This window comes from Vulpes vulpes, chromosome 3, assembly GCF_048418805.1.
Source record: "Vulpes vulpes isolate BD-2025 chromosome 3, VulVul3, whole genome shotgun sequence".
NCBI lineage: Eukaryota > Metazoa > Chordata > Mammalia > Carnivora > Canidae > Vulpes > Vulpes vulpes.
In genome coordinates this window covers 143,945,522-143,966,095 of record NC_132782.1, presented here as the reverse complement: position 1 = coordinate 143,966,095, position 20,574 = coordinate 143,945,522, and the positions used below count along the sequence as shown (strand labels likewise).

General features: G+C 41.9%; 2 protein-coding genes across 11 annotated transcripts in view; one reads left to right on the top strand and one right to left on the bottom strand.

Annotated features, from left to right (window-relative positions):
- The window catches only part of USP33 (ubiquitin specific peptidase 33), a 53,744-nt gene extending 49,865 nt beyond the window's left edge, over positions 1-3,879 (bottom strand). Inside the window, exon 1 of one of the 5 annotated variants that reach the window (XM_072754829.1) lies at positions 3,711-3,879. The gene's annotated coding sequence lies outside the window, so the exon portion shown is untranslated. Of the gene's footprint in view, positions 1-3,056; positions 3,472-3,710 lie in introns of those variants that run through there. The other 4 variants (XM_072754828.1, XM_072754827.1, XM_026004737.2 and 1 more) reach the window with 4 other exon arrangements.
- An 11,898-nt stretch (positions 3,880-15,777) lies between these two features.
- Positions 15,778-20,574, top strand: part of MIGA1 (mitoguardin 1) — an 82,843-nt gene continuing 78,046 nt past the window's right edge. Inside the window, exons 1-2 of one of the 6 annotated variants that reach the window (XM_072754822.1) lie at positions 15,778-16,023; positions 18,947-19,060. In XM_072754822.1, coding sequence (XP_072610923.1) covers positions 18,962-19,060 — 99 coding nt within the window. In that variant the 5' untranslated portion in view covers positions 15,778-16,023; positions 18,947-18,961. Of the gene's footprint in view, positions 16,024-16,201; positions 16,910-18,946; positions 19,061-20,574 lie in introns of those variants that run through there. The other 5 variants (XM_072754825.1, XM_026004740.2, XM_072754824.1 and 2 more) reach the window with 5 other exon arrangements.

The following is a 20,574-nucleotide window of genomic DNA, read 5'->3' as shown; positions in this document are numbered from 1 at the left end:
GCCCCCCAACCAGATGTCCATCCGTTGGCTTTTTTTCCCTTCCCTAACTCTTTACCCACTCCCTTACTGCTGCTTTCAGAATCTCATCTGCACCCATGTCTCTTTGGGGTTTCTTTTTAATTTATGTAAGCTCTACTGCCCAACACGGGGCTCAAATTTACGACTCCAAGATCAAGATTCACATGTTCTACCCACTGAGCCAGCCAGGCGCCCCTGCACCCATGTTTTTATCTCGAGGCCTGCTTTCAAGATAGCACTTCTGAGAAACCACAAGGAGCACAAAAGTAGTGCTATCAACGTCTACCTTAACCTAAAGCTGCCCAAGGAATCTCCTGGTCTGTCTTCTCCCAATTACAGCTCATTCTTCATTCATGTGGAATACATACCTCTTCTGATCAAACACCTTTTTTTTTTTTTTTTTTTGATCAAACACCTTTAAAGAAGTCTTTCGTATTTCGTCTTTTTCCTCTCCTATATTCACTTACATAACCCAGGCTTACTATCAGCCAAATTGTTCTGAACGATCCTTTTTTAATTATAACTTGTACCTTTCCAGGAACCCAACTATCTTTTTATTTTAGAAATGTCCTACAATAGCCCCATGTTGAAAACCTTCCAAACCTCACTCATTTCAAACACCATCTCTACCATGACACAATCACAAGTAATGTCTCCCTTATCTAAATTCCTGATTATAATACTCATAAGGCACTTACAGTAGTGAAAAAAAAACTATTCTACTCGACTAGAAGTTTGACTGTAAGTTCTTTGAAAGCAGAAACCATGTTTCATTCGTTTTATTTTCCCATGCGTTTTCCCTGGTAAACTCACAGATATTTACTTACTTAGCCTTCTAAAATAACTTTATTTTGATACATGCACAATTTTTAAAATATGAGTTCTCGAGTAGCACATACAACTCAATCTCAGAGCCATGAGTTCAAGCCCCCTGATGAGCACAGAGCTCACTTTAAAAATATAATAATAAAGTTCTCTTAACATATACACTATACTGGCAGCCTGGGTAGCTCAGCGGTTTAGTTTAGAGCCACCTTCAGCCCAGGGCATGATCCTGGAGACCCGGGATCAAGTCCCATGTCGGGCTCCATGGAGCCTGCTTCTCCCCGTGCCTGTGTCTCTGCCTCTCTCTCTGAGTCTCTCATGAATAAATAAAATCTTTAAAAATATACATATATACATACACTATACATATATATGCATTATTCAAAATTCATTCTTTTTTATAGATGACTATTCTGCTGTATTTATCTTGGACTCTTTGGCGCTGTCTTATTTATCAAAATGCTCTTGCGATCACAGGCAGACGTAAAAAAAAAAAGTGTAAAAACTATACTAAAGAAGGAGCTGTTACTGGGGCGCCAGGTTGGCCCAGTTGGAGTGTGCTGGGTCAGTCTTGATCTGGGGTTGAGTTCAAGCCCCACGTTGGGTGTACAGATTATTTAAATAATTAAAACTTAAAAAAAAAAGCAGTTATTCCTTTCTTTTTAAAAGACTTTTTTGTTGTTGTTGTTTTTAAAAGATTCTATTTATTTATTCATGAGAGACAGAGAGAGAGAGAGGCAGAGACACAGGCAGAAGGAGAAGCAGGCTCCATGTAGGGAGCCTGACACTGGACTTGATCCCTGGACTCCAGGATCATGCCCTGGGTTGAAGGTGGCGCTAAACCGCTGAGCCACCCAGGCTGCCCTTAAAAGATGTTTATATTTCACATTTCTCACCAAAAATTTTTCACCATTTATGTACTTCATTTTCTAGCAGAGTCCACAGTTTATCATATTTTATAATTCACAGCGCCCTAATATCTATCCAAATTCTAATTTTTATCAAAGGTTATTTCAGTAAGATTATTTCAGGCTTTAAGGAAATTCTGATCCTTACACAATCTTCAAATGCTTCTGTCATGGGAAAAGACTTCACTTCTTGGCATTCCTAACTTAAGAGACCTGACATGAGGTTCAACTAAGATTGCACATGTAAAAGGTCACTGAAAATTCTAACAGCAATACACAAAAATTAAAAATTATCTCCTTAATCAGAATTTCAAATATTTAAAATGAACTTACTGCAATCTAATGCCATTAAACTACATTGTTATTTGGTTATTGGTAGTTCATGAAAGACAAAAAAGTGAAAGTTGGCAATAAATGAGATCAAAAATAAGATGCAATTTTAAGTAGACTAAACCCTCTTGCATTCAGCAGGTCAAATATTTTATTCCTGGAATATTTTTTGTATGGTCTTTTTCTCCCAACCCCGCCAAAGTAAATGAAACAACACAAACCCACCAGCCTAATGTAACTATTACTATCACCCTCTTTTAAAATCAGCATTGTTTGTCAATAAGTAGGAATCTTATTCCCCCTATTTATATTAGCAGCATGAATTCATTAACAACAGTTGTATTAGGTTCAAGTCAGAAAGCATATTATCTAATTTGGTCAGACCTTCCCAAATAATAAAACAGCCTCAACTAGAAATGGATCAAAGACAGGCTCGTTATTTTTTTAAACAGGTTTTTTCCTTAAAGAAAAAAATAATCTAATTAAACCTTAAAAATTACATAATTCTACACATCTATTAAGCAAATTGAGTCTAGAGATCCTTGTGGTAAAATCCATCCTCAATTTAGAGCCTATGCATGCTCGTGCTAGGATTTTACCCTCTGGCCCAATTTTCCAGGCCTAACACTAATTATATGAAAACGTAAACCCTAAAAATGTTTACGCTGAGTGCAAAACACCTAACAGATGCTCAAATGATAGCTCAACATGCACCCTGTGAACATTATTTAAATGAAGAACATTTTGTACCCGGTAAGTATATCTGAGTAAAGGTCTGGGAAACCACACACTATGGAAATCCGACACAAACAAAAGCTGCAAAAAGGACAGACGGGCTGGTGCGGGACAACCTCTCCAGCAGTATGGACCCCATACAGGCCGAAGAAATATCCCTGGGACGATGACACCCCAGGATTTTCCCGTTAGTAACAATGAATAACGGGGCTGTGGGGCTGCACGAAGAGGTTCCATCACCTCAACTGCGCTGCAGGGCGAAGCCAGGAGCCGGGAGCCGGGAGCCAGGAGCCGGCGCGCCGCGGGGCTTCCAAGCGCTGCGCCCACCGCGGGGGGCTGGCAACCCCGAGGGGACTCGGGGAGGGGGGGGGGGAGAGGGGCGGGGGGAGGGGAGAGGGGAGAGGGGAGAGGGGCGGGGGGGAGAGGGGACTAGGGGAGGGGGAGAGGGGACTGGGGGAGAGGAGGCGGAGGGGGAGAGGGGTGGAGGGGAGGGGACAGGGGGAGAGAGCACTCGGGGGAGAAGGGCAGGGGGGAGGGCGGAGGGAGGAACCTCGGGGGAGGGTGGCTGGCAGCCCGCAGGGGGCTCGGGGGAAGGGGAGAGGGGCGGGGGGCTGGCATCCCGGAGGGGACCCCGCGCGGGTCAGCGACCCGCCCCACCCCCTGGCCTGTGGCTTCCCAGGGGAGCGCCCCCGGGGCCCCTGCCTCAAGCCCCCGACTGGCTCGCGCCCCCGGGATCCGCGCCGGGGCGGCCAGCGGGTGGTCCCCGTAAGGCGGGGCGCAGACCCAGGCCTCGGCTCGCCCGCGCGCCCCCCGCCCCAGCCCAGCGCGCCCGCGGGAACCGAGCCCGGCCCCGCGCCCCGCGCCCCGCGCCCCGCCCCGCGGCGCCGCGCTCACCTCCACGGCCCGCCGGGGGCCCGCGGCCGCCCCGCCGCCGAGCGCTCTCTCCCTCCCGGGGGCTCGAGAGGGCGGGCGCCGCGTCCGGAGGGCCGGGAAGCCGCTCCGCAGCGCTGCCCGCGGGGTCCCCGCCTCCCGCCCCGGCCACTTCCCGCAGCGGCTGCAGCTCCTTCCGGTGTCTCGGCGGAGCCGCGGGCGGGCGGGCGGGGAGGGGGCGGGGCCGCGGACGGCGGGGGCGGGGCCGCGGGCGGGGGGCGGGGCCGCGGGCGGGGGGCGGGGCCGCGGGCGGGGGGCGGGGCCGCCGCGGCCCAGGTGCGCAGACCCCGGCCTGCCCTCGGCGCGGGGAGTTAGAGACCCGCTCCCGCTCCAGCGCCCGGCGCTTGCGCAGCGCTTTTAGTTAGGCGTGAGGCTCGCGTCGCTTCTACCCGAGTTCCGCCCGCCTTGAACATTCACATCCACGACCTCCAGCAGGTCTTGTCTCAGCGCATCAGAGAACTTGCGTTCCGGCGGGCCCCTGAAGGGCCTCACGTTTCTAACCTTATATGCAAAGAAATAATAGACCATTTAATTTACTCCTCTCTCTTCTTTGTTCTCCCAACTTCTTAAGGCTTAGAGTCTCTGAAAGTAATTGCGTTTCCTTTTCCACATCTGCAAGGGAGAAATTCATCTCTCCCGTTTTCCCCTAGGCCAAAATCAAGATCAAATGAAATATTTATTGAAACCTTAGTATCTGCTTAGTGCCTAGAGCACTAAAAGAGACCGGCCTTCTCTAATGCATGCAACTCAAAATTCGTTCAGATAATTGCTACGCAAACAATTAAAAAAGCAATTCAGTTAATGAAAATTATTGTTAAAATGGCCAGTTTCAATCTATCTGATTATCTCTAACTTTGCAGTCTCCAAAATGGGAGCATGTAGCCAAGGACTATGCAAGATGCTCAATCTCCATCAGAATCAAGTAGAATATATGGGAGCTTCTACTTATATTTTTATGATAAAAGTGGGGGGGGATGAACCTTTGCTAGCTGTATAGAGATTAACACCAATACCTCAGTTTGCATCACAAATGGTCACCTACCGGGGTTCACCGAGAGAGAATGGAAGTTACAGTTTGGAGGATGCCCATGGCACTATCACTCCTCCCTTTGTTTTTTCCAGCATATTTCAATATCGCAGCTTACATACTATAGAATGTCAGCAATGTGGTTCATTTTAATTTTAAAAAATCAAATATCTAAATGTTTTAAACATTACCTCTTTGTTAAGAGATAAGAGTGATAGTGAAAAACATTTGCTCTCAGATGTCTTGTTCTCTGATACCGGAGGTAAAGGAGAGTTGCATAGATCTATTTGAAAAAAGACAGTGTTTTAAATTTTCTAACAGTGTTGTGGTAGCAAGAGGTTCTCATCAATATGCTACTTGCAAAAAAATTTTAAAGTGTACATTTAATATTTAATCAAAGTAAAAATGGTAGGGAGAAAAAATGAAAAGAAGGAAGAGGAAAAGAAATAGGGATAGGAAGACAATTAAATAGTCACATCAAAACAATTACCGTCTTGGGACGCCTGGGTGGCTCAAGGGTTGAGCATCTGCCTTTGGCTCAGGGCTTGATCCTGGAGTCCGGGGATTGAGTCCCACGTTAGGCTCCCTGCGTGGAGCCTGCTACTCCCTCTGCCTGTGTCTCTGCTTCTCTCTCTGTGTGTGTCTCTCATGAATAAATAAATAAAATCTTAAAAAAAAAAAACAATTGCCTTCTTATTTTTGCAATTAAGTAATGGTGAGTGAAATGGCACAAAACATACATTTGATGTTCATATACCTGGGACTGAATAAGCTTTTGCAAATGCTATTTCTCTAATCAGATATACTTACACTAGATATTCCAAACTTCTTCATTCATCTGGCTAACTCTATCCCCGAATTTCCTTGCTTAAAGATTTTATTAATTTATTTTTTTAGAGAGAGAGATAAAAATAGAGGTGTGAGCAGAGAGAGGGAGAGAGAGAGAATCTCAAGCAGATTCTGGTCTGAACACAGAGCCCAACATGGGGCCAGGTCTCACAACCCCAAGATCACATCCTAAGCCAAAATCAAGGAGTCAGAGGCTTAACTGACTGAGCTAAGCTACCCAGGCATCCTTGGATATTCCTTGTTTAAAGCAGCACTCTTTACCCTGTTATTCCTCATTTCAGCATCCTTTGTTTCCTTCAGAGAATTTATTATAAATTTTAATTATGTTAAGATTTTTGTGTATATTTAATTTTTTGCCTATATCTTCAGAACTGTAAACCTCAGGAAGAGCAGCGAGGATTTCAATCTTGCTCATAATATTCTCATAGTCCACGGGACTCATAGTCCACCTGGGTGGCTCAGTGTTTTAGCGTTTGCCTTCGCCTCGGGTCATGATCCGGGGGTCCTAGGATCAAGTCCCACATCGGGCTTCCCGCAGGGAGCCTGCTTCTCTCCCTGCCTATGTCTCTGCCTCTCTCCGTGTGCTTCTCATGAATAAGTAAATAAAATCTTTAAAATGTTAAAAAAAATAATTATTCTCATAGTCCTGCATTGAAAGACTCAAATATTTATTGATTCTCAACTGAGGGTGGAGGGTATTTGGTCCCATGGTGGATAGTGGATGTGTGGCAGTATTCCTGAAGAAGATGGGAGGAAGAGAAATTAGCTACATTCCTTTGCATCGACATGACAGGAAAGTCCAAAACATCATTAGTGACACTATTGAGAAATCCCAATTTAAACAGTCCTTATAATATGTTTTTGGTTATAAGTAATAGAAACCCAATTAAACTGTTGCTCCTAATGTGATGAACAAGATGGATTTGGTGGGGGACAGGCAGATACTGATTTTATTGTTTCTCATCATTGTCTCTGAAAAATCTCTGAAGATCCAACCCTCTCTGTTCCTAAGACAAAACCTTAGGCAAAGCCTTTTGCTTTTCCAGTGACTCCCAGGTAATTAAAAAGTCCTCCAGTCATGATCTAGTAAGAAACAAATGATCTTTTTTCCCTGGTATTAAAAAGTTCTGTCCAGTGCAATGTCAAAAATTCCAGAACCATACAGGCAAAAAATTATCTGCCATTCCCTCCCCATTCTTCCCCCAACTGGCTTTTCATTTTGGTCCCCTCCTGGGTTGAAAAAGACAGGTACAGAAAGATTCTTTCCTAACTAAAACAGCTTTAGCCTGGTGTCATTGCTCTCTGGGTACAGCAGAGGTCTGAGGCTAGTCTTTCTCTTCTGGAATTATCACTTATCTACAATCTCTTGGCTCAGGGGTGTACCTTCTGGTGTACCTTATGACATATACCTCAGTGCTTTAGTTTCCAGGGATCCATCCAAAGGTTAGGATCATCCCTCTCATGCAGGCAGTCCTATTGGACAACATCTTTCAAGATGATCCAATCCAGTTCTCTTACATGGAGCCTTCACTTGGTCCACAAAAAAGCACATGTATATCTTGCACAGAAGTGTGGGCCATTCCCATCAGCCTGTGTTCATCTTCTTGGAGGCAGTCTTAGCCAATTGACTTACGACTTTTCAAATGAAAATCAGTTACCAAGTCTTGCCTGTCTAATATGCCAAAGGACACATCTTTCCAAAATGGTCCTCTTGGGCAGCCCTGGTGGGTCAGTGGTTTAGCGCCGCCTTTGGCCCAGGGCATGATCCTGGAGACCTAGAATGGAGTCCCGCATCAGGCTTCCTCCACAGAGCCTGCTTCTCCCTCTTCCTGTGTCTCTGCCTCTGTGTGTGTGTGTGTGTGTGTGTGTGTGTGTGTGTGTTTCATGAATAAAGAAATGAAATCTTTTTAAAAAATGATCCTCTTAAAGCCCTTCAGACCTAGCTTGAGATGAGAGGGAAGCATCTACCTCTCTACTCCCAGTATAGTACCTTGAATTGGATGGGAAGATTTTTGACGTTGACTTTTGAGGCCTCTGCCAAGAAAATCAAGTTTTGTCTATTCATAAATAGGGTAAGGGTTCAAGTTACTCTAGCCCAGGGATTCTCAAAGACAACACTGACATCTTGGACTGAATAATTATTTGTTGTGGGGTATGGTTCTGGTGCATTGTATGAGGTCTAGCAGCATCTGTAGTATCCACTAGATGCCAATAGCACCTCCTCCTCCCATTGGTGACAAAATCACCCCCACTTGGGAATTACTGCTTTAATTTAGGTTGGTGCTTCTTAAACTTTTTTCAGATAATCAAATCAGATCATTCAGAAAATTAGGTCAGTATACAGGAATGCTCACAATTAGAGGCTTCCAGCAGGGATTACTATGTGGGCGTATCTGTAAGCCACTTGAAGCACATCAGTGAGCTGGGGTATACCATTTGAGATGCTCTTAGGCAAAATAAAGGGTTTATTGGCTCTTTAAATCCAAGGAAGGCTAAGTTGAACTGGGAACTCGAACATTACTGGGATTCCCCATGATCTCTTCATTAGTCATTTCTTGAATTTGCCATCTTATAGTTTTCTCCAAGAACAGAATTCCTAGTTTAAAAAAATAGATTATTGTCTTCACCTTGGTTAAGTGCTGCTTAGAAGCATTCAGCCAGAGAGGTTCAGGGTCATGGAAGAACACAGCAGCTCCAATGACAATTATGTGGATGGATGAAATGGAAATTTCCAAGAAAGAAAATAAGGAGCCAGGTCAACCAAATATTATTTAAAAAATTGATATTGGCTTAAAGGCTGAGCAAAAAGATTTCTTATAGGCCAGTGTAGGAAGGATTTTTTTAGACAGAGGGAACAAAACAGGCAAAAGGACATCGGCAAGAGATAGTATGCCAGATGTGGGAACCTACTAGGGGTCAGTATTACTAGAGCAGAAATTGAGGGCAAGGAATCAGGGACAGGCTAAACAGAGAAGGCAGATCATGAGTGATCTTGTCTGCTAAATAAAGTTTTTCCTCTAGATATCCATGAAGAACTTTAAGAAAGGAAGTAACATGATGAGATTTATACATTGATTACTTGGATAGCAGTGAATGGCATAGATGGGGGCTGAATATTGTAGAACACAGACCAGGGAAGGTAAGGACCTAGCAGTGGAGATGGCCATGAGAGCGACCAAGGAGATAAAAATCAATAGATGTTCAACTGACTCCATGAGGGATGGAACCTAGGAAGATTCCTCTGTGCAGATTCTCTTCATTCTTGCCTAGATTATTTTGATAGTTCTATGTCTTTCTGACTCTAGTCTCTCCTCGAATCTGATGCCATTATTCTGAACACAAGCCTTTCTAAAACATAAATCCAGTCATAACTCTTCAATGATACCTTGTCACCCCAGAGGGTTTTTTATTTTTCTCATCAAGGGCCTAACATATAACCAAGGTGCCTAAGGTGCAACACCTAAAGACCTTGCACTTGTCTGAAACAGAGTATCTGTGTACTTTAGCCACTTGGCTTGCCTCATTCTAGTCCCTTCATGGAGTCAGTTTCACCCACTTACTCCTTTTATCTCATCTTTTGTTACACCCAACCAAACATGTAGGTCTCAAGCTCTTCTAAGGTAGTTTTGTTTTGTTTTGTTTTGTTTTGTTTTGTTTTGTTTTGTTTTGTTTTAAATAGGCTCCATGCCCAAGGCAGGGCTTGAATTCAGGACCCTGAGATCAAGACCTGAGCTGAGATCAAGAGTTGGATGCCTAACCAACTGAGCCATCCAGGTACCTCCTCAAACTTTTCTAATCTACATTTCATTCTTTTGAAGGAAAACATTTGCTCATGCCTCTTTTATTTAATCCTGCTTTCCTTAATCCTAACTTTAAACCTAAGTATAGAATCCTATTCTGTCTTTTACTCCTTTCCTTAGAAGTGAACTCTGCATGGGGTGCCTGGGTGGCTCAGTTGGTTAGGCATTCAACTCTTGATTTCAGCTCACCTCACGATTTTAGGATTATGGGATTGAGCCCCATGTTGCGGGGTGTGTGTGTGTGTGTGTGTGTGTGTGTCTGTGCTCAGCAGGAAATCTGTTAGGGATTCTCTCTCCCCCTTTCCCTGCCCCTCCCCTGCCAGGATGAATAAATAAATAAGTCTTTAAAAAATAATAAAAGGGAACTCCACTCATCCTTCAAGGGTTGTCTCCTAGGGGAAGTCACCTTCAACTTCTTCAGGCTGTTTGGACCCTTCCTTTTATGGAATATTCTTTAGTGATGAGTATAGTACTAATTATAAATTATACATTATAATGTCATTATTATACATTGCAATGATTTGTTCACTTTTCCATCTCCTGAACCAAACTGTCGGCCCCTTATCCTAGTATATCTGGCATTCAGCACAGTACATTGTACAATGTAGGAAATGGACAAATCAATAAACCTACTATTGAAGATGAGTAACTATGAAAATATGAAAGAAACATAAAATATATTTTCTAACCTGGGGAGATAGTAATTTTCTTATGCTTTTCAAAATGGTCATCGTTTAAATATATAGATAACAGATGCAGCTCTTAATTTTATGAATTTTAAAGATAATATAGGGTTTTCTAGACTTTTAAAATATTACAAGGTTTCTAAATGTGCAAAATAGGAAGTCTTGTTTCCATGTAGGTTTATTTTTTTATTTATTATTTTTTAAAAATTTTATTTATTTATTCATGAGAGACACACGCACACACACAGAGAGAGAGGCAGAGACACAGGCAGAGGGAGAAGCAGGCCCCAAACAGGGAGCCCAACACCGGGCTTGATCCAGGCCTCCAGAATCACACCCTGGGCCGAAGGCAGCGCTGAATCGCTGAGCAACCTGGGCTGCCCTCCATTTGGGTTTAATTTTAATTTTTCTCTTCTTGGTTTTAAAGTAACTCTGGAATAAACTTATTTACCTAAGCCCTTACTTAGGTGACTCTGTATTTTCTACTATTTTATGGTTTGATGTAAATACCTCCATAGAATACATAATTCTTATTAGAGCAGCATGGCATTTTAACAAATACTAAGGCAGTCCAGGGAAGTCATGCTCTAAATTATTCTCTGACATCAGATCTCTAGCTTTTACCATTTCCATAATCTCTTTAAGCCTCAGTGTTTTTGATCTAAGAAATGACAATAATAATTTTTTGAGGGTAATAGCTTTGTTAAGATGTAGTTCACACATTTGAAATATACAATTCAATGGTTTTTAGTATATTCGCAGATTTGCACAACCAGCAAAATCTAAGTTTAGAACATTTCATTGCCATAGGTGCCTGGGTGGCTCAGTTAGTGAAGCACCAGACTCTTGATTTCAGCTCAAGTCATGATCTCAGGGTCATGAGACTGAGCGTCACATTGGACTCTGTGCTTGGTGTAGAGTCGGCTTGTCCCTCTCTCTCTATCCCCCCTCTTCAAATAGATAGATAGATAGATAGATAGATAGATAGATAGATAGATAAAATCTTTAAAAAGTAAAAGTATTTCACTGCCCCAAAAGAGCAGTTCCATACTCTTTAACAGCAACCTTCATTTTCCCACATTTTTCCACCCCCAAGCAAGCACTGATCTACTTCTGGTCTCTAGAGATATGCCTATACTGGACATTTTGTATAAAGAGAAACACGTAATATGTATATTTTTTATGACAGGCTTTTTGGCATGTTTTTACTTTGTAGCATATACACCATTGCTTTTTTGTAGTCAAATAATACTCCACCATGTGGACATACTACCTTTTATTTATGCACTCATTAGTTGATGGATATTTGGGTTGTTGTCACTTTTTAGGTACTATGAATAATGTTGCTATGCACATTTATGTAAAGTTTTTATGTAAATGTATCTTCTACTTTCTCTTGTGTATTATCTAGGAATCAAATTTGCTGGGTCACATGGTATCACTGTGTTTAACATTTTGAGGAACTGAATCTGTAGTATTTGGATGTAGAAGGAATGCATGTTCTAAATTAGCATGTAGAGCCATAGTCTGAGTTCTGAAGTTCTGACTTGTGGAGGAGTCTGCCAAACACTTCTGGGTGGGTCATGAGAACAAAGATTTAATGGCCAGTATATGCTTTTTGGCATCATATAGATTAAAAAGGAGGGCCTAAATTATTTTAGGGGACTCTGCTAGGTTTTGGCAGTTAATGGAAAAAGTAATTGGATATATGAATTACCTAAAAGAATTAATCTATTTAGGAGATGTAGTTGTTTTTAACTAAATTGCTAGAATTTGGTCAGGCTTAATGTTTTCACTTGATAAGTGCTGTTTCCACCAATATTTTAGGAATTTCATTGGCCATATGTTAATGTGTCAGGTAGAGTGAGCAGTGATCCTCAATATCCTGAATGAAATGTCAGCTACACACAACCAGTGCATTAAATCTGATTTGGGTGCCTTCTACGTGTGGCTCATTCCGAAATGCTGGGCTCTTTTCTTATTATTGTGGGCTCCTCAATGACTGCCCCTCTTGCTGGGGATTTCTCATTGTATCATTTCCTAACATTGGGGGGAAAAATCTGTGGCTAACCATTTGGATATTCCACTGAGTTCCTGGTTCAAAGCTACAACCTCTTAGGGTCGTTCAAGCCTGGCTACCTTCTGTGGCATTCATATGGCCCACAGGATAATGTTTCTTGCAAAAGTGCAAGTACAGGCCACTTTCACTACAGCCCTCTTTCTTTGCTCTGCCATCAGAGGCCTCTTTGGATGGTCTGTTGTCTTTAGATTTTTCAGGCAACATAAATTATAGGGCACAGAAGTCAAATTGTCTGAGTTTCTAAAAGTTCCTTCGCCTGGCTTGAGGTAGGGGTAGGATGGGATATGAACTCTCCTCTCCCACTCCTCACACACAGCACTCCAGAAAACTGTCTCTTAGGCATTTTCATTTTTTAGCCTTCTTTGATCAATTCTACGGCATCATTCCCTGGAGCTTTGTGAGAATCAAGGATTGCTAAAGAGGCTTCACATTAGTTCTAGCATGCCCTGTGTGGTTGGTCTAGCATCTTTTTTAAGAATACTTAGGGCACTTGACATCTATTTCTTTTTCTTTTTTTAAGGATTTTATTTACTTGAGAGAGAGAGAAAGAAAGAGAGAGCATGAGTTGGGAGTTGGCAGAGGGAGAGGGAAAAGTAGACTCCCCGATGAACAAGGAGCCCAAAGCAGTCCAGATCCCAGGACCCTGAGATCATGACACTTAGCTGACTGAGCCACTCAGGTGCCCTGTTATCTATTTCTTTTAGCTTTGGTGCTTCTGCCAAAGGACATGGAAAAGTTCCATGGAATATGACCTACATCTCAGAAATTTGTGTCAGAATTGTTCTAAGTTCTTAATCATTTTTTGGTATCTTGGATGCCTTTGACATTCTGGTAGAGCTTAGGGACCCTCTTCTCAAAGAAACATTTCTATGTGCATAAAACAAAATGTATAGGATTACAAAGGAAACCAATTATATGGAAATAAAGTTTTATCCTCAGATCCAATGGAGTTATTTCTCAAGTTAAAAACTTACATAAGAATATTAATGCTTTTCAAGAACTATTACATTTATCTTCCTAACACCCCAAAGAGGAAACAGAGAAATAATAAACCTAAGTACTTGACCCAAGACCACACACCTAGTAAGAGGCAGAGAAAGGATTTGAACTTGGACAGTCTAAAACTACAGCATTGTTTTGATACTATGCATATAGGATCTTCCAAATTCATTGATGGTTGTTTAACGATTCTCCTCACTTAGGGCAAGGGACAGACCTCTAGAATTAACCAAACCCCATTTTTCTCCTGGGCCAAGATAACATAAGATATTATATCCAGGGATGTCTGGCTGGCTCAGCCAGTAGTATGCAACTCTTGATCTCTTGGTTATGAGTTCAAGCCCAACGTTGGTTGAGTATAGAAATTATTAAAAAAAAAAATCTTAAAAAAAAAGACATCATATCCAAATGTGAGACTATGCCTCCCTGATGCTGCATCCATGTGGAATACCCTGTCCTATGTTTAAGTCACTATTTGTTTGGTTTTCTTTTGCTTGTAACTAACAGCATCCTAACTGATACACCTACTAATGACTAAGATTGTGTGTTAACCTTAAAAATAAAACACTCAATTATTTTACCAGCAAAAATGGGTTTATTTGGGAATAACAGAGAATTGCAATTTGGGACAAGCAAGGTATGGCAAAACAATAGGCAAGTCTAACAAACACAGGAGAAGATCCTTATTTTACGGAGAAGGAGAAAGATGGGAGGGGTTGTTTTGAACAAAATTCCCTTGGAGAAAAGCAAGGGTTTGGGATGATGATGGCTTCTCACTGGCTGAGTTGCAGGAGTAGTTGATTTCTTGTAGGAGATGCAATGTATAGCTTTCCTGTTGGAGCCTGTGACTGACGATTCCTTCCCTAATTGACATTGAGTGGTACAGCTTTCCCTTCCAGCCCCTCCTTACATCATCCTGAGTCCACTTTAGTGAGGTTTCCCTTCATTAATTTTAGCAATTATGTACTCTGCCAACCCAGGAGAAGGGAGGCTTGGAGCAAATTACATTGATTTAGAAAAGTAACAAAAATATTTCATTCCTCGTTCCCTTGCTAAAGAGTAAAATCCATAATGAGTATGTACTAGTATAATGTTTATTGTGAGATTAAAAGAGATAATGTTCTCAGTAAAGTTGCTTTAAGTGGTAGTTATTACTACTGCTCTTCCCATTATGCTGAATGTTCAGAAATTGTGGGAAGTAGGGAGGAGGCAGCCCAAAGGAGATTGGGAGAATAAACAAAAGACAGCCTTACAAATTCCAGGTTCTTCAAATGTCAATGGCACCATTTACTTTACAAGTGCAAAACATTTTCACATGGAACTATGTGCACTTTCAGTCACTATTCACCTACCAAAGTCATACATCAGTATGGTCATTCTCCTTTTTTTCCATTTGACTATATGGGAATTTTTAAAACAAGGGGCACCTGGGTGGCTCAGTCAGTTAAGTGTCTGCCTTGGGGTCAGGTCATGATCCTGGGGTCCTGAGATCCACCCCAGGCATAGGGCTTCCCGCTCAGCAGGGGGCTGCTTCTCCCTCTCCCTCTGCCTGTCCCCTACTTATGTTCTCTCTCACTCCTTCACTCTCTCTCTCCAAAACATAAATAAAATCTAAAAAAAAAAAAAAAAAGGAATTTTGGAAACGAACAGAAATGATTATTCATTCCTGCTCCTTAGGTGGGAATAGTAACAACTACTGTCATGTTTCAGCTATCCTTACAAAATTATTTTGACACTTCACCACAAATGTGCTCAGCAATTGGAAGTTAAAAATGTGCAGTGTTGATGGAATGTTTTGCCTTGAGACTGCACATGGAAACAGCATCTTTTTGTGTGTGCAGTGGTTCTCCACATCCCCCCTCCTGGCCCATGTGTTTACTGTGTGTTAGGACCTCAGAACAGTGTATACTGTGCCTAACGACTCAGGGATGGCCTCATTTACATATTCTAATTCAGTGGGAAATGTGGAGAAAAACTAAACAGAAATTTAAATCAATAACCTCCAACAGGGCAGCCCGGGTGGCTCAGCGGTTTAGCCCCTGCCTTCAGCCCAGGGCCTGACCCTGGAGACCTGGGATCGAGTCCCACGTCAGGCTCCCTGCAAGAAGACTGCTTCTCCCTCTGCCTGTGTCCCTGCCCCTCTCTCTCTCAATCTCTCTATCTCTCTCTCTCTATATATATGTGTGTATATATATATATATATATATATAATGAATAAATAAATAAAATCTTAAAAAAAACCCAACCTCAATACAGGGTTAGAATACCTCTTAACATGCATTCGCTTAAGTGCTGCGGATCTATAGTAGAAATTCTCAACCTGAGCTCCGTGGGTTGGCTTGGGGCGTCTGAACCTGTATGCACTGTTTGCATTTTTTCCTTTAAAACGATATATGAAAAAAATAAAATAAAATAAAAAGCAATGAATGAACAACAACAACAAAAATAAAACAATGTATGAGTGTGTCTAGGTGCATTTTTCTGGGGGTAAAATCTCCTAGTTTTCACTAGATTCAACGAATAGTCCCAGAGCCCCTAAAAAGGGCTACGTAATGCGATTGCCAGTTGGCAGCACGGTCAAGCCGCAGTTGTTCCCAAGCAGTCCTCAGCTGCAGCAGGCGAGGCGGAAACCTCCTGCCCTCAACAAAAATGGCGGGAGCGGCTTCCCACGTAGCCCCTCACGCAGCAAGGCTAGAAGGCCCCCGCCACCTTCTCTCCACCTTCCCACTCCTGACCCCGGAAGGACTCCGCCCCCGCGGCCAGGCGGCGGCTCAGCGCGGGGCTGCGGCGGGGAAGCGGGCGTGGGCCAGCCGCACCTGGCCGGGGGCAGCCGCAGGTAGGAGGGGGCGGGCCGGGGCCGCGCAGAGTCCGGCTGGGCTCCGGAATGCCCCGAGCCGGGCGGGGGCCGGGCCGGGCCGGGCGGGGCGGGGCGGGCGAGGGGAGCGGCGCGGGGCCTGGGCGGCGGCGGGGCGGCGGCGCGAGCGGGGCGTGCACGGGGCTTGACCCGGGGGCGCGGGGGGCGGGGCGGGGCGGGGCGGCCTCCTCGGCAGGTGCTCTCGGTGAGGACCGCCCGGGCGGCCTGCGGCCTCGGGACCGTCTAACCCGCGTCGCTCCCCGCTGCAGTCCCGAGGGAGGACTCCCGGAGACCGAGCTCTGCGCAGACCTGCGTCGTTGCTGATTTAGCAGCGTTGCCGACGAAGCGTTTTTGCTATGTTTTTCTCACAGTTAGGTTGCATGGGTTTAGGCTTCACGTCATTTTTTTTTTTGGGGTGTGTGTGTGTGTGTGTGTAGTTCAGACTTTCCTGCTTGCTTAAATTCTAAAGTCCGAGGTGTAGAGTAGAATTTTAGGGAGTTTAGGAAACTACTTATCACACCTTTTTTTCTTCTTCTTCTTCTTCTTCTTCTTCTTCTTCTTCTTCTTCTTTTTAGCTCTGCAGTGGTTAGCTGGAAAGGAGCGAGTAATATTACATAATATAGTATTTTGGGTGATGTTTTAGACGCACTCTACAAAGTTGAATAAGAATTAAACCGCCTTAGTGTGCATTTTATTTTATTTATTTTAGTGTGCATTTTATTTTATTTTTTTTTAGTGTGCATTTTAATTAATACTCATGAAAACAACTGACACGCTTGGTTTATTTTTTTATTTTTTTATTTTTAACCTTATTCAATTATTAAGTTTGGAATCATTCCCTCAGTGATTTTAAGTTAAATGGAATGAGGTAAATGAGAATGCAAAAAAAAAAAAAAAAAAAAAATTGTCAGAACTCTTAAGGGAGCCGCGGCAGCTTAGATTGAAATGTTTCTTTCTCCTCTGCTTAAAAAATTGGAACCCTCTATGATGGAGAAAGTCCCTTTAGATGAATTATTCAGTTTTTTTTTTTTTAACTGTAGCACAGATAGCTTAATGATCCAGAATCTTCAGTTACTAAAAATGTTCCTCAAGAAGTCGTGGATTTTGGGAGGCGGAGGGGATAAGTGTGCTTTTTTTTTTTTTTTTTTAAGATTTTTCTTTTTAGTATAACATTAAAAAAAATAATACAGGTGCTTAAAAAATCAAATATTTGAGAAGACTTATAATGAAAAGTAATGATTCCTTGCCCAACCTTTCTTACATGCCAGCCTTGTTCTCCAGAGGACCATTTTTCTCTTGTTTGTTTCTTCATGGATTGCTTTGTATTTCTCAGTTAAATGTTTATATCATAGTTTTTTGGCTGGAATAAATGTACTTCCATTAGAATTATACTGAGCCTGAACATTGTAATCAGAATATGTTTGAGGGGAGATTAAGTGTATACCCTGCGAGTGTCACTAGTAGGGAGTAAGGTTAGCGTCAGTAGCAGTAACCCACCTTAACAAGTATTAACTGTGATTTGGAAGGAAACTGCTACTTAATCAGTGGACTTGATACTTGTCTGAAGAAAGGATATTAACCGAAATGGATAGTCTACTGGAGTTTACAAAAAGAGGAGAAATATATGCAGAAATAAAGGCCTTTTTTTTTTTTTTAAAGATTTTATTTATTTATTCATGAGAGACACACAGAGAGAGGCAGACACAGGCAGAGAGAGAAGCAGGCCCCAGGCAGGAAGCCAGACGTGGGACTCGAAACAGGGTCTCCAGGGTCACGCCCTGGGCTGAAGGCGGCGCTAAACCACTGAGCCACCCAGGCTGCCCAGAAATAAAGGACTTAAAGTATAGCCAGCCAATAAGCTTTTATAGAGAGATTGCTAATGATTTTTATTTTCTCTTTAGTTATGTTCCTGTGGCCTTATTGGAGGAAAAGAAATGTTAAATTTGGTAGACATAAAGATTCTGGTTACTGGAGAAGCCTACTCTCTTGTGTACCAGAGACCGGTTCAGGCTTTTAATTGGCCTAGATAAAATATTCTTCAGGACCCATTCATTTTGTGCTCACCAGGGAGCCTTTATAACTTTTTTTTTTTTTAATTTAGCTCCTTACCGTTTTTTATTTCAGAGAGGGTATGTTTTGATGACATATATAGGTTTTCTTTTAGTAGATAGCATATTTACTATAAAGAGGTAAATTTGTAAGCTAATTTATACATCAATATTATGTGACTTTGTTTAGTATGCGTCCAGCTAGGTACACAGGTAAAATGGAGTTTCTGTCCCAGAGCCGGAACCATCGTGTTTCTGTGACGGTTCTGCTATCTTTAAGGGCCCTTCTGAGAGATAGCTGCCTTCTCTGTAGACATCTGACTTCTCTTTCTCTGGTTTCAATAGAAATAGGCATTAAAAAAATACTAAAATTTTATAGCATGTATGTGGCCTTTCTTTGAAAATCTTTAAAATGGGCTAGTTGGAAAATAAGTGCCTGAGTTCTGAAGTTCAGCGAACTGAGCTTACTTTCTGGCCCCAGGAGTCCTGGTTCCAATCAGATTCCCTTCAACACCTGTCTCTCCTGTTACTTGTAGGAAATAGGTGGGAAGGAATTGATTTTACATTACCATTTAAAAGCTGACATGTTTAACCAGAAAAGAGAGAATCTAGAACTTGCAATTTTCTAAGGGAAATAAGCTATCTGAACTCATAGTTCAAATCTGACTCACTTTATTTTTGGGTGCTTTGGTGATTAATAAATAAACCTGTAGTTCAGATAAATTTAGCTCGTAATTTTCTTCAGGGAAGAATATTATGAATAATTAACTGCAAAAAGAAAAAACTGATAGAGATAAATTTTGAATTTGTATCTTTCATTTGGTGGCTCATATATTTTTATGTTTCATTTAATGAAGATCAGAAGAGGAGTCATGTCAGAAGAAACAGTAAAGGAATCACAGTTTTCCTTGAAGACAGCAGTACTAAGAGTGTTTGATCTTCCTGTGTCTTGGTACTATTCTCTCTCCCAGGTAAAAAAGCAAAAACAAATGTGAAATTAATAAGTTTATTGTTCTGACCATAGTATTTTGTTTACAGTATTTAAATTTCAGTTGAGGTTTTATTTTTTTATTTTTATTTTAAAAATATTTTATTTATTCATGAGAGACACAGAGCGAGAGAGAGAGGCAGAGACAAGGCAGAGGGAGAAGCAGGCATGATGTGGGACTTGATCCCAGGACTCCAGGATCACGCCCTGGGCTGAAAGCAGGCGCTAAACCGCTGAGCTGCCCAGGGATCCCCTCAACTGAGGGTTTAAATGGCTCAGTCAAAATGTTTATTAAGGTAGTTTAATACTTGGTTTTTATTTCATGGTTTTTTTTTGTTATTATATTCATAACATTTTAAAGGAGATCATATTACTTTAAAAAATAGACCTGTGGTGCCTGGCTGGCTAAGTTGGAAGAGCAAGTGACTCGTCATCTTAGGGTCATGAGTTGAAGCCCCATGTTGGGTGTAGAGATTACTTAAATAAATTAATTTAGGAAAAATAGTCCTACTTTAAAAAAAAAAGATTTATTCACTTGAGAGAGAGAGAGAGAGCATGAGAGCACAAGCAGAGGGAGAAACAGACTTCCTGCTGAGCAGGGAGTCTCATACCTCATAAATGGAATCATATAATATTTGTCTTTTGGGGGACTGGCTTATTTTACTTAGCATGTCCTCAACGTTCATCCATTTTGTAGCATGTCAGAATTTCTTTCTTTTTCCAGGTTGAATAACATTTGATTTTATGTATTCCCTGCATTTTGCTTATCCATTCATCCATTGCTGTTCATTTAGGTTACTTCCATCTTTTGGCTCTTGTGGATAATGGTACTATAAAACATGACTGTATGAATATCTGTTCAAGCCCCTGCTTTCAGTTCTTACAGATATCTACCAAGAAGTGAAATTGTTGGGTCATATGAGGATTCTGTGTTTAATTTGTTGAGAAACTGGCAAGTTGTTTTCCATAGTGGCTCCACCACTTTTCATTTCTGTCAGCAGTGGTCAAAGGTTCCGGTTTCTCAACATTCTCACCCAAACCTGTTATTTAATGGCTTTTTGATAGTAGCCACCCTGATGGGTATGAGTTGGTATCTCATTGTGGTTTTGATTTGCATTTCCCTAGTGACTAGTGATGTTGAGCATCTCTTCATGCACTTATTATCCACTTTTATATCTTCTATGAGAATGGTCCCTTGATTTTTAACAAGTGCTTCTAATGGAATTTGTACTTCATTGTACTAAAGGGAAAGGTACTTATGGTAGGTAGCATTTATCACTAAAGTTACATCAAATTTCATCAAATCCAAGATGATCATTTTTGACATTTCAACATTTGTAAAACTCGCTTAACAATTAAAATGAATACTATCTCATATGGGTAAAATACAGTGTAACTTTATATGTACATAGGAAACGATGTTGCACAGATAAGATGTATACAAATAGTAATTACTACCTAGTGTTCACTACATTTAAGACATGTGTGTCCTTTATA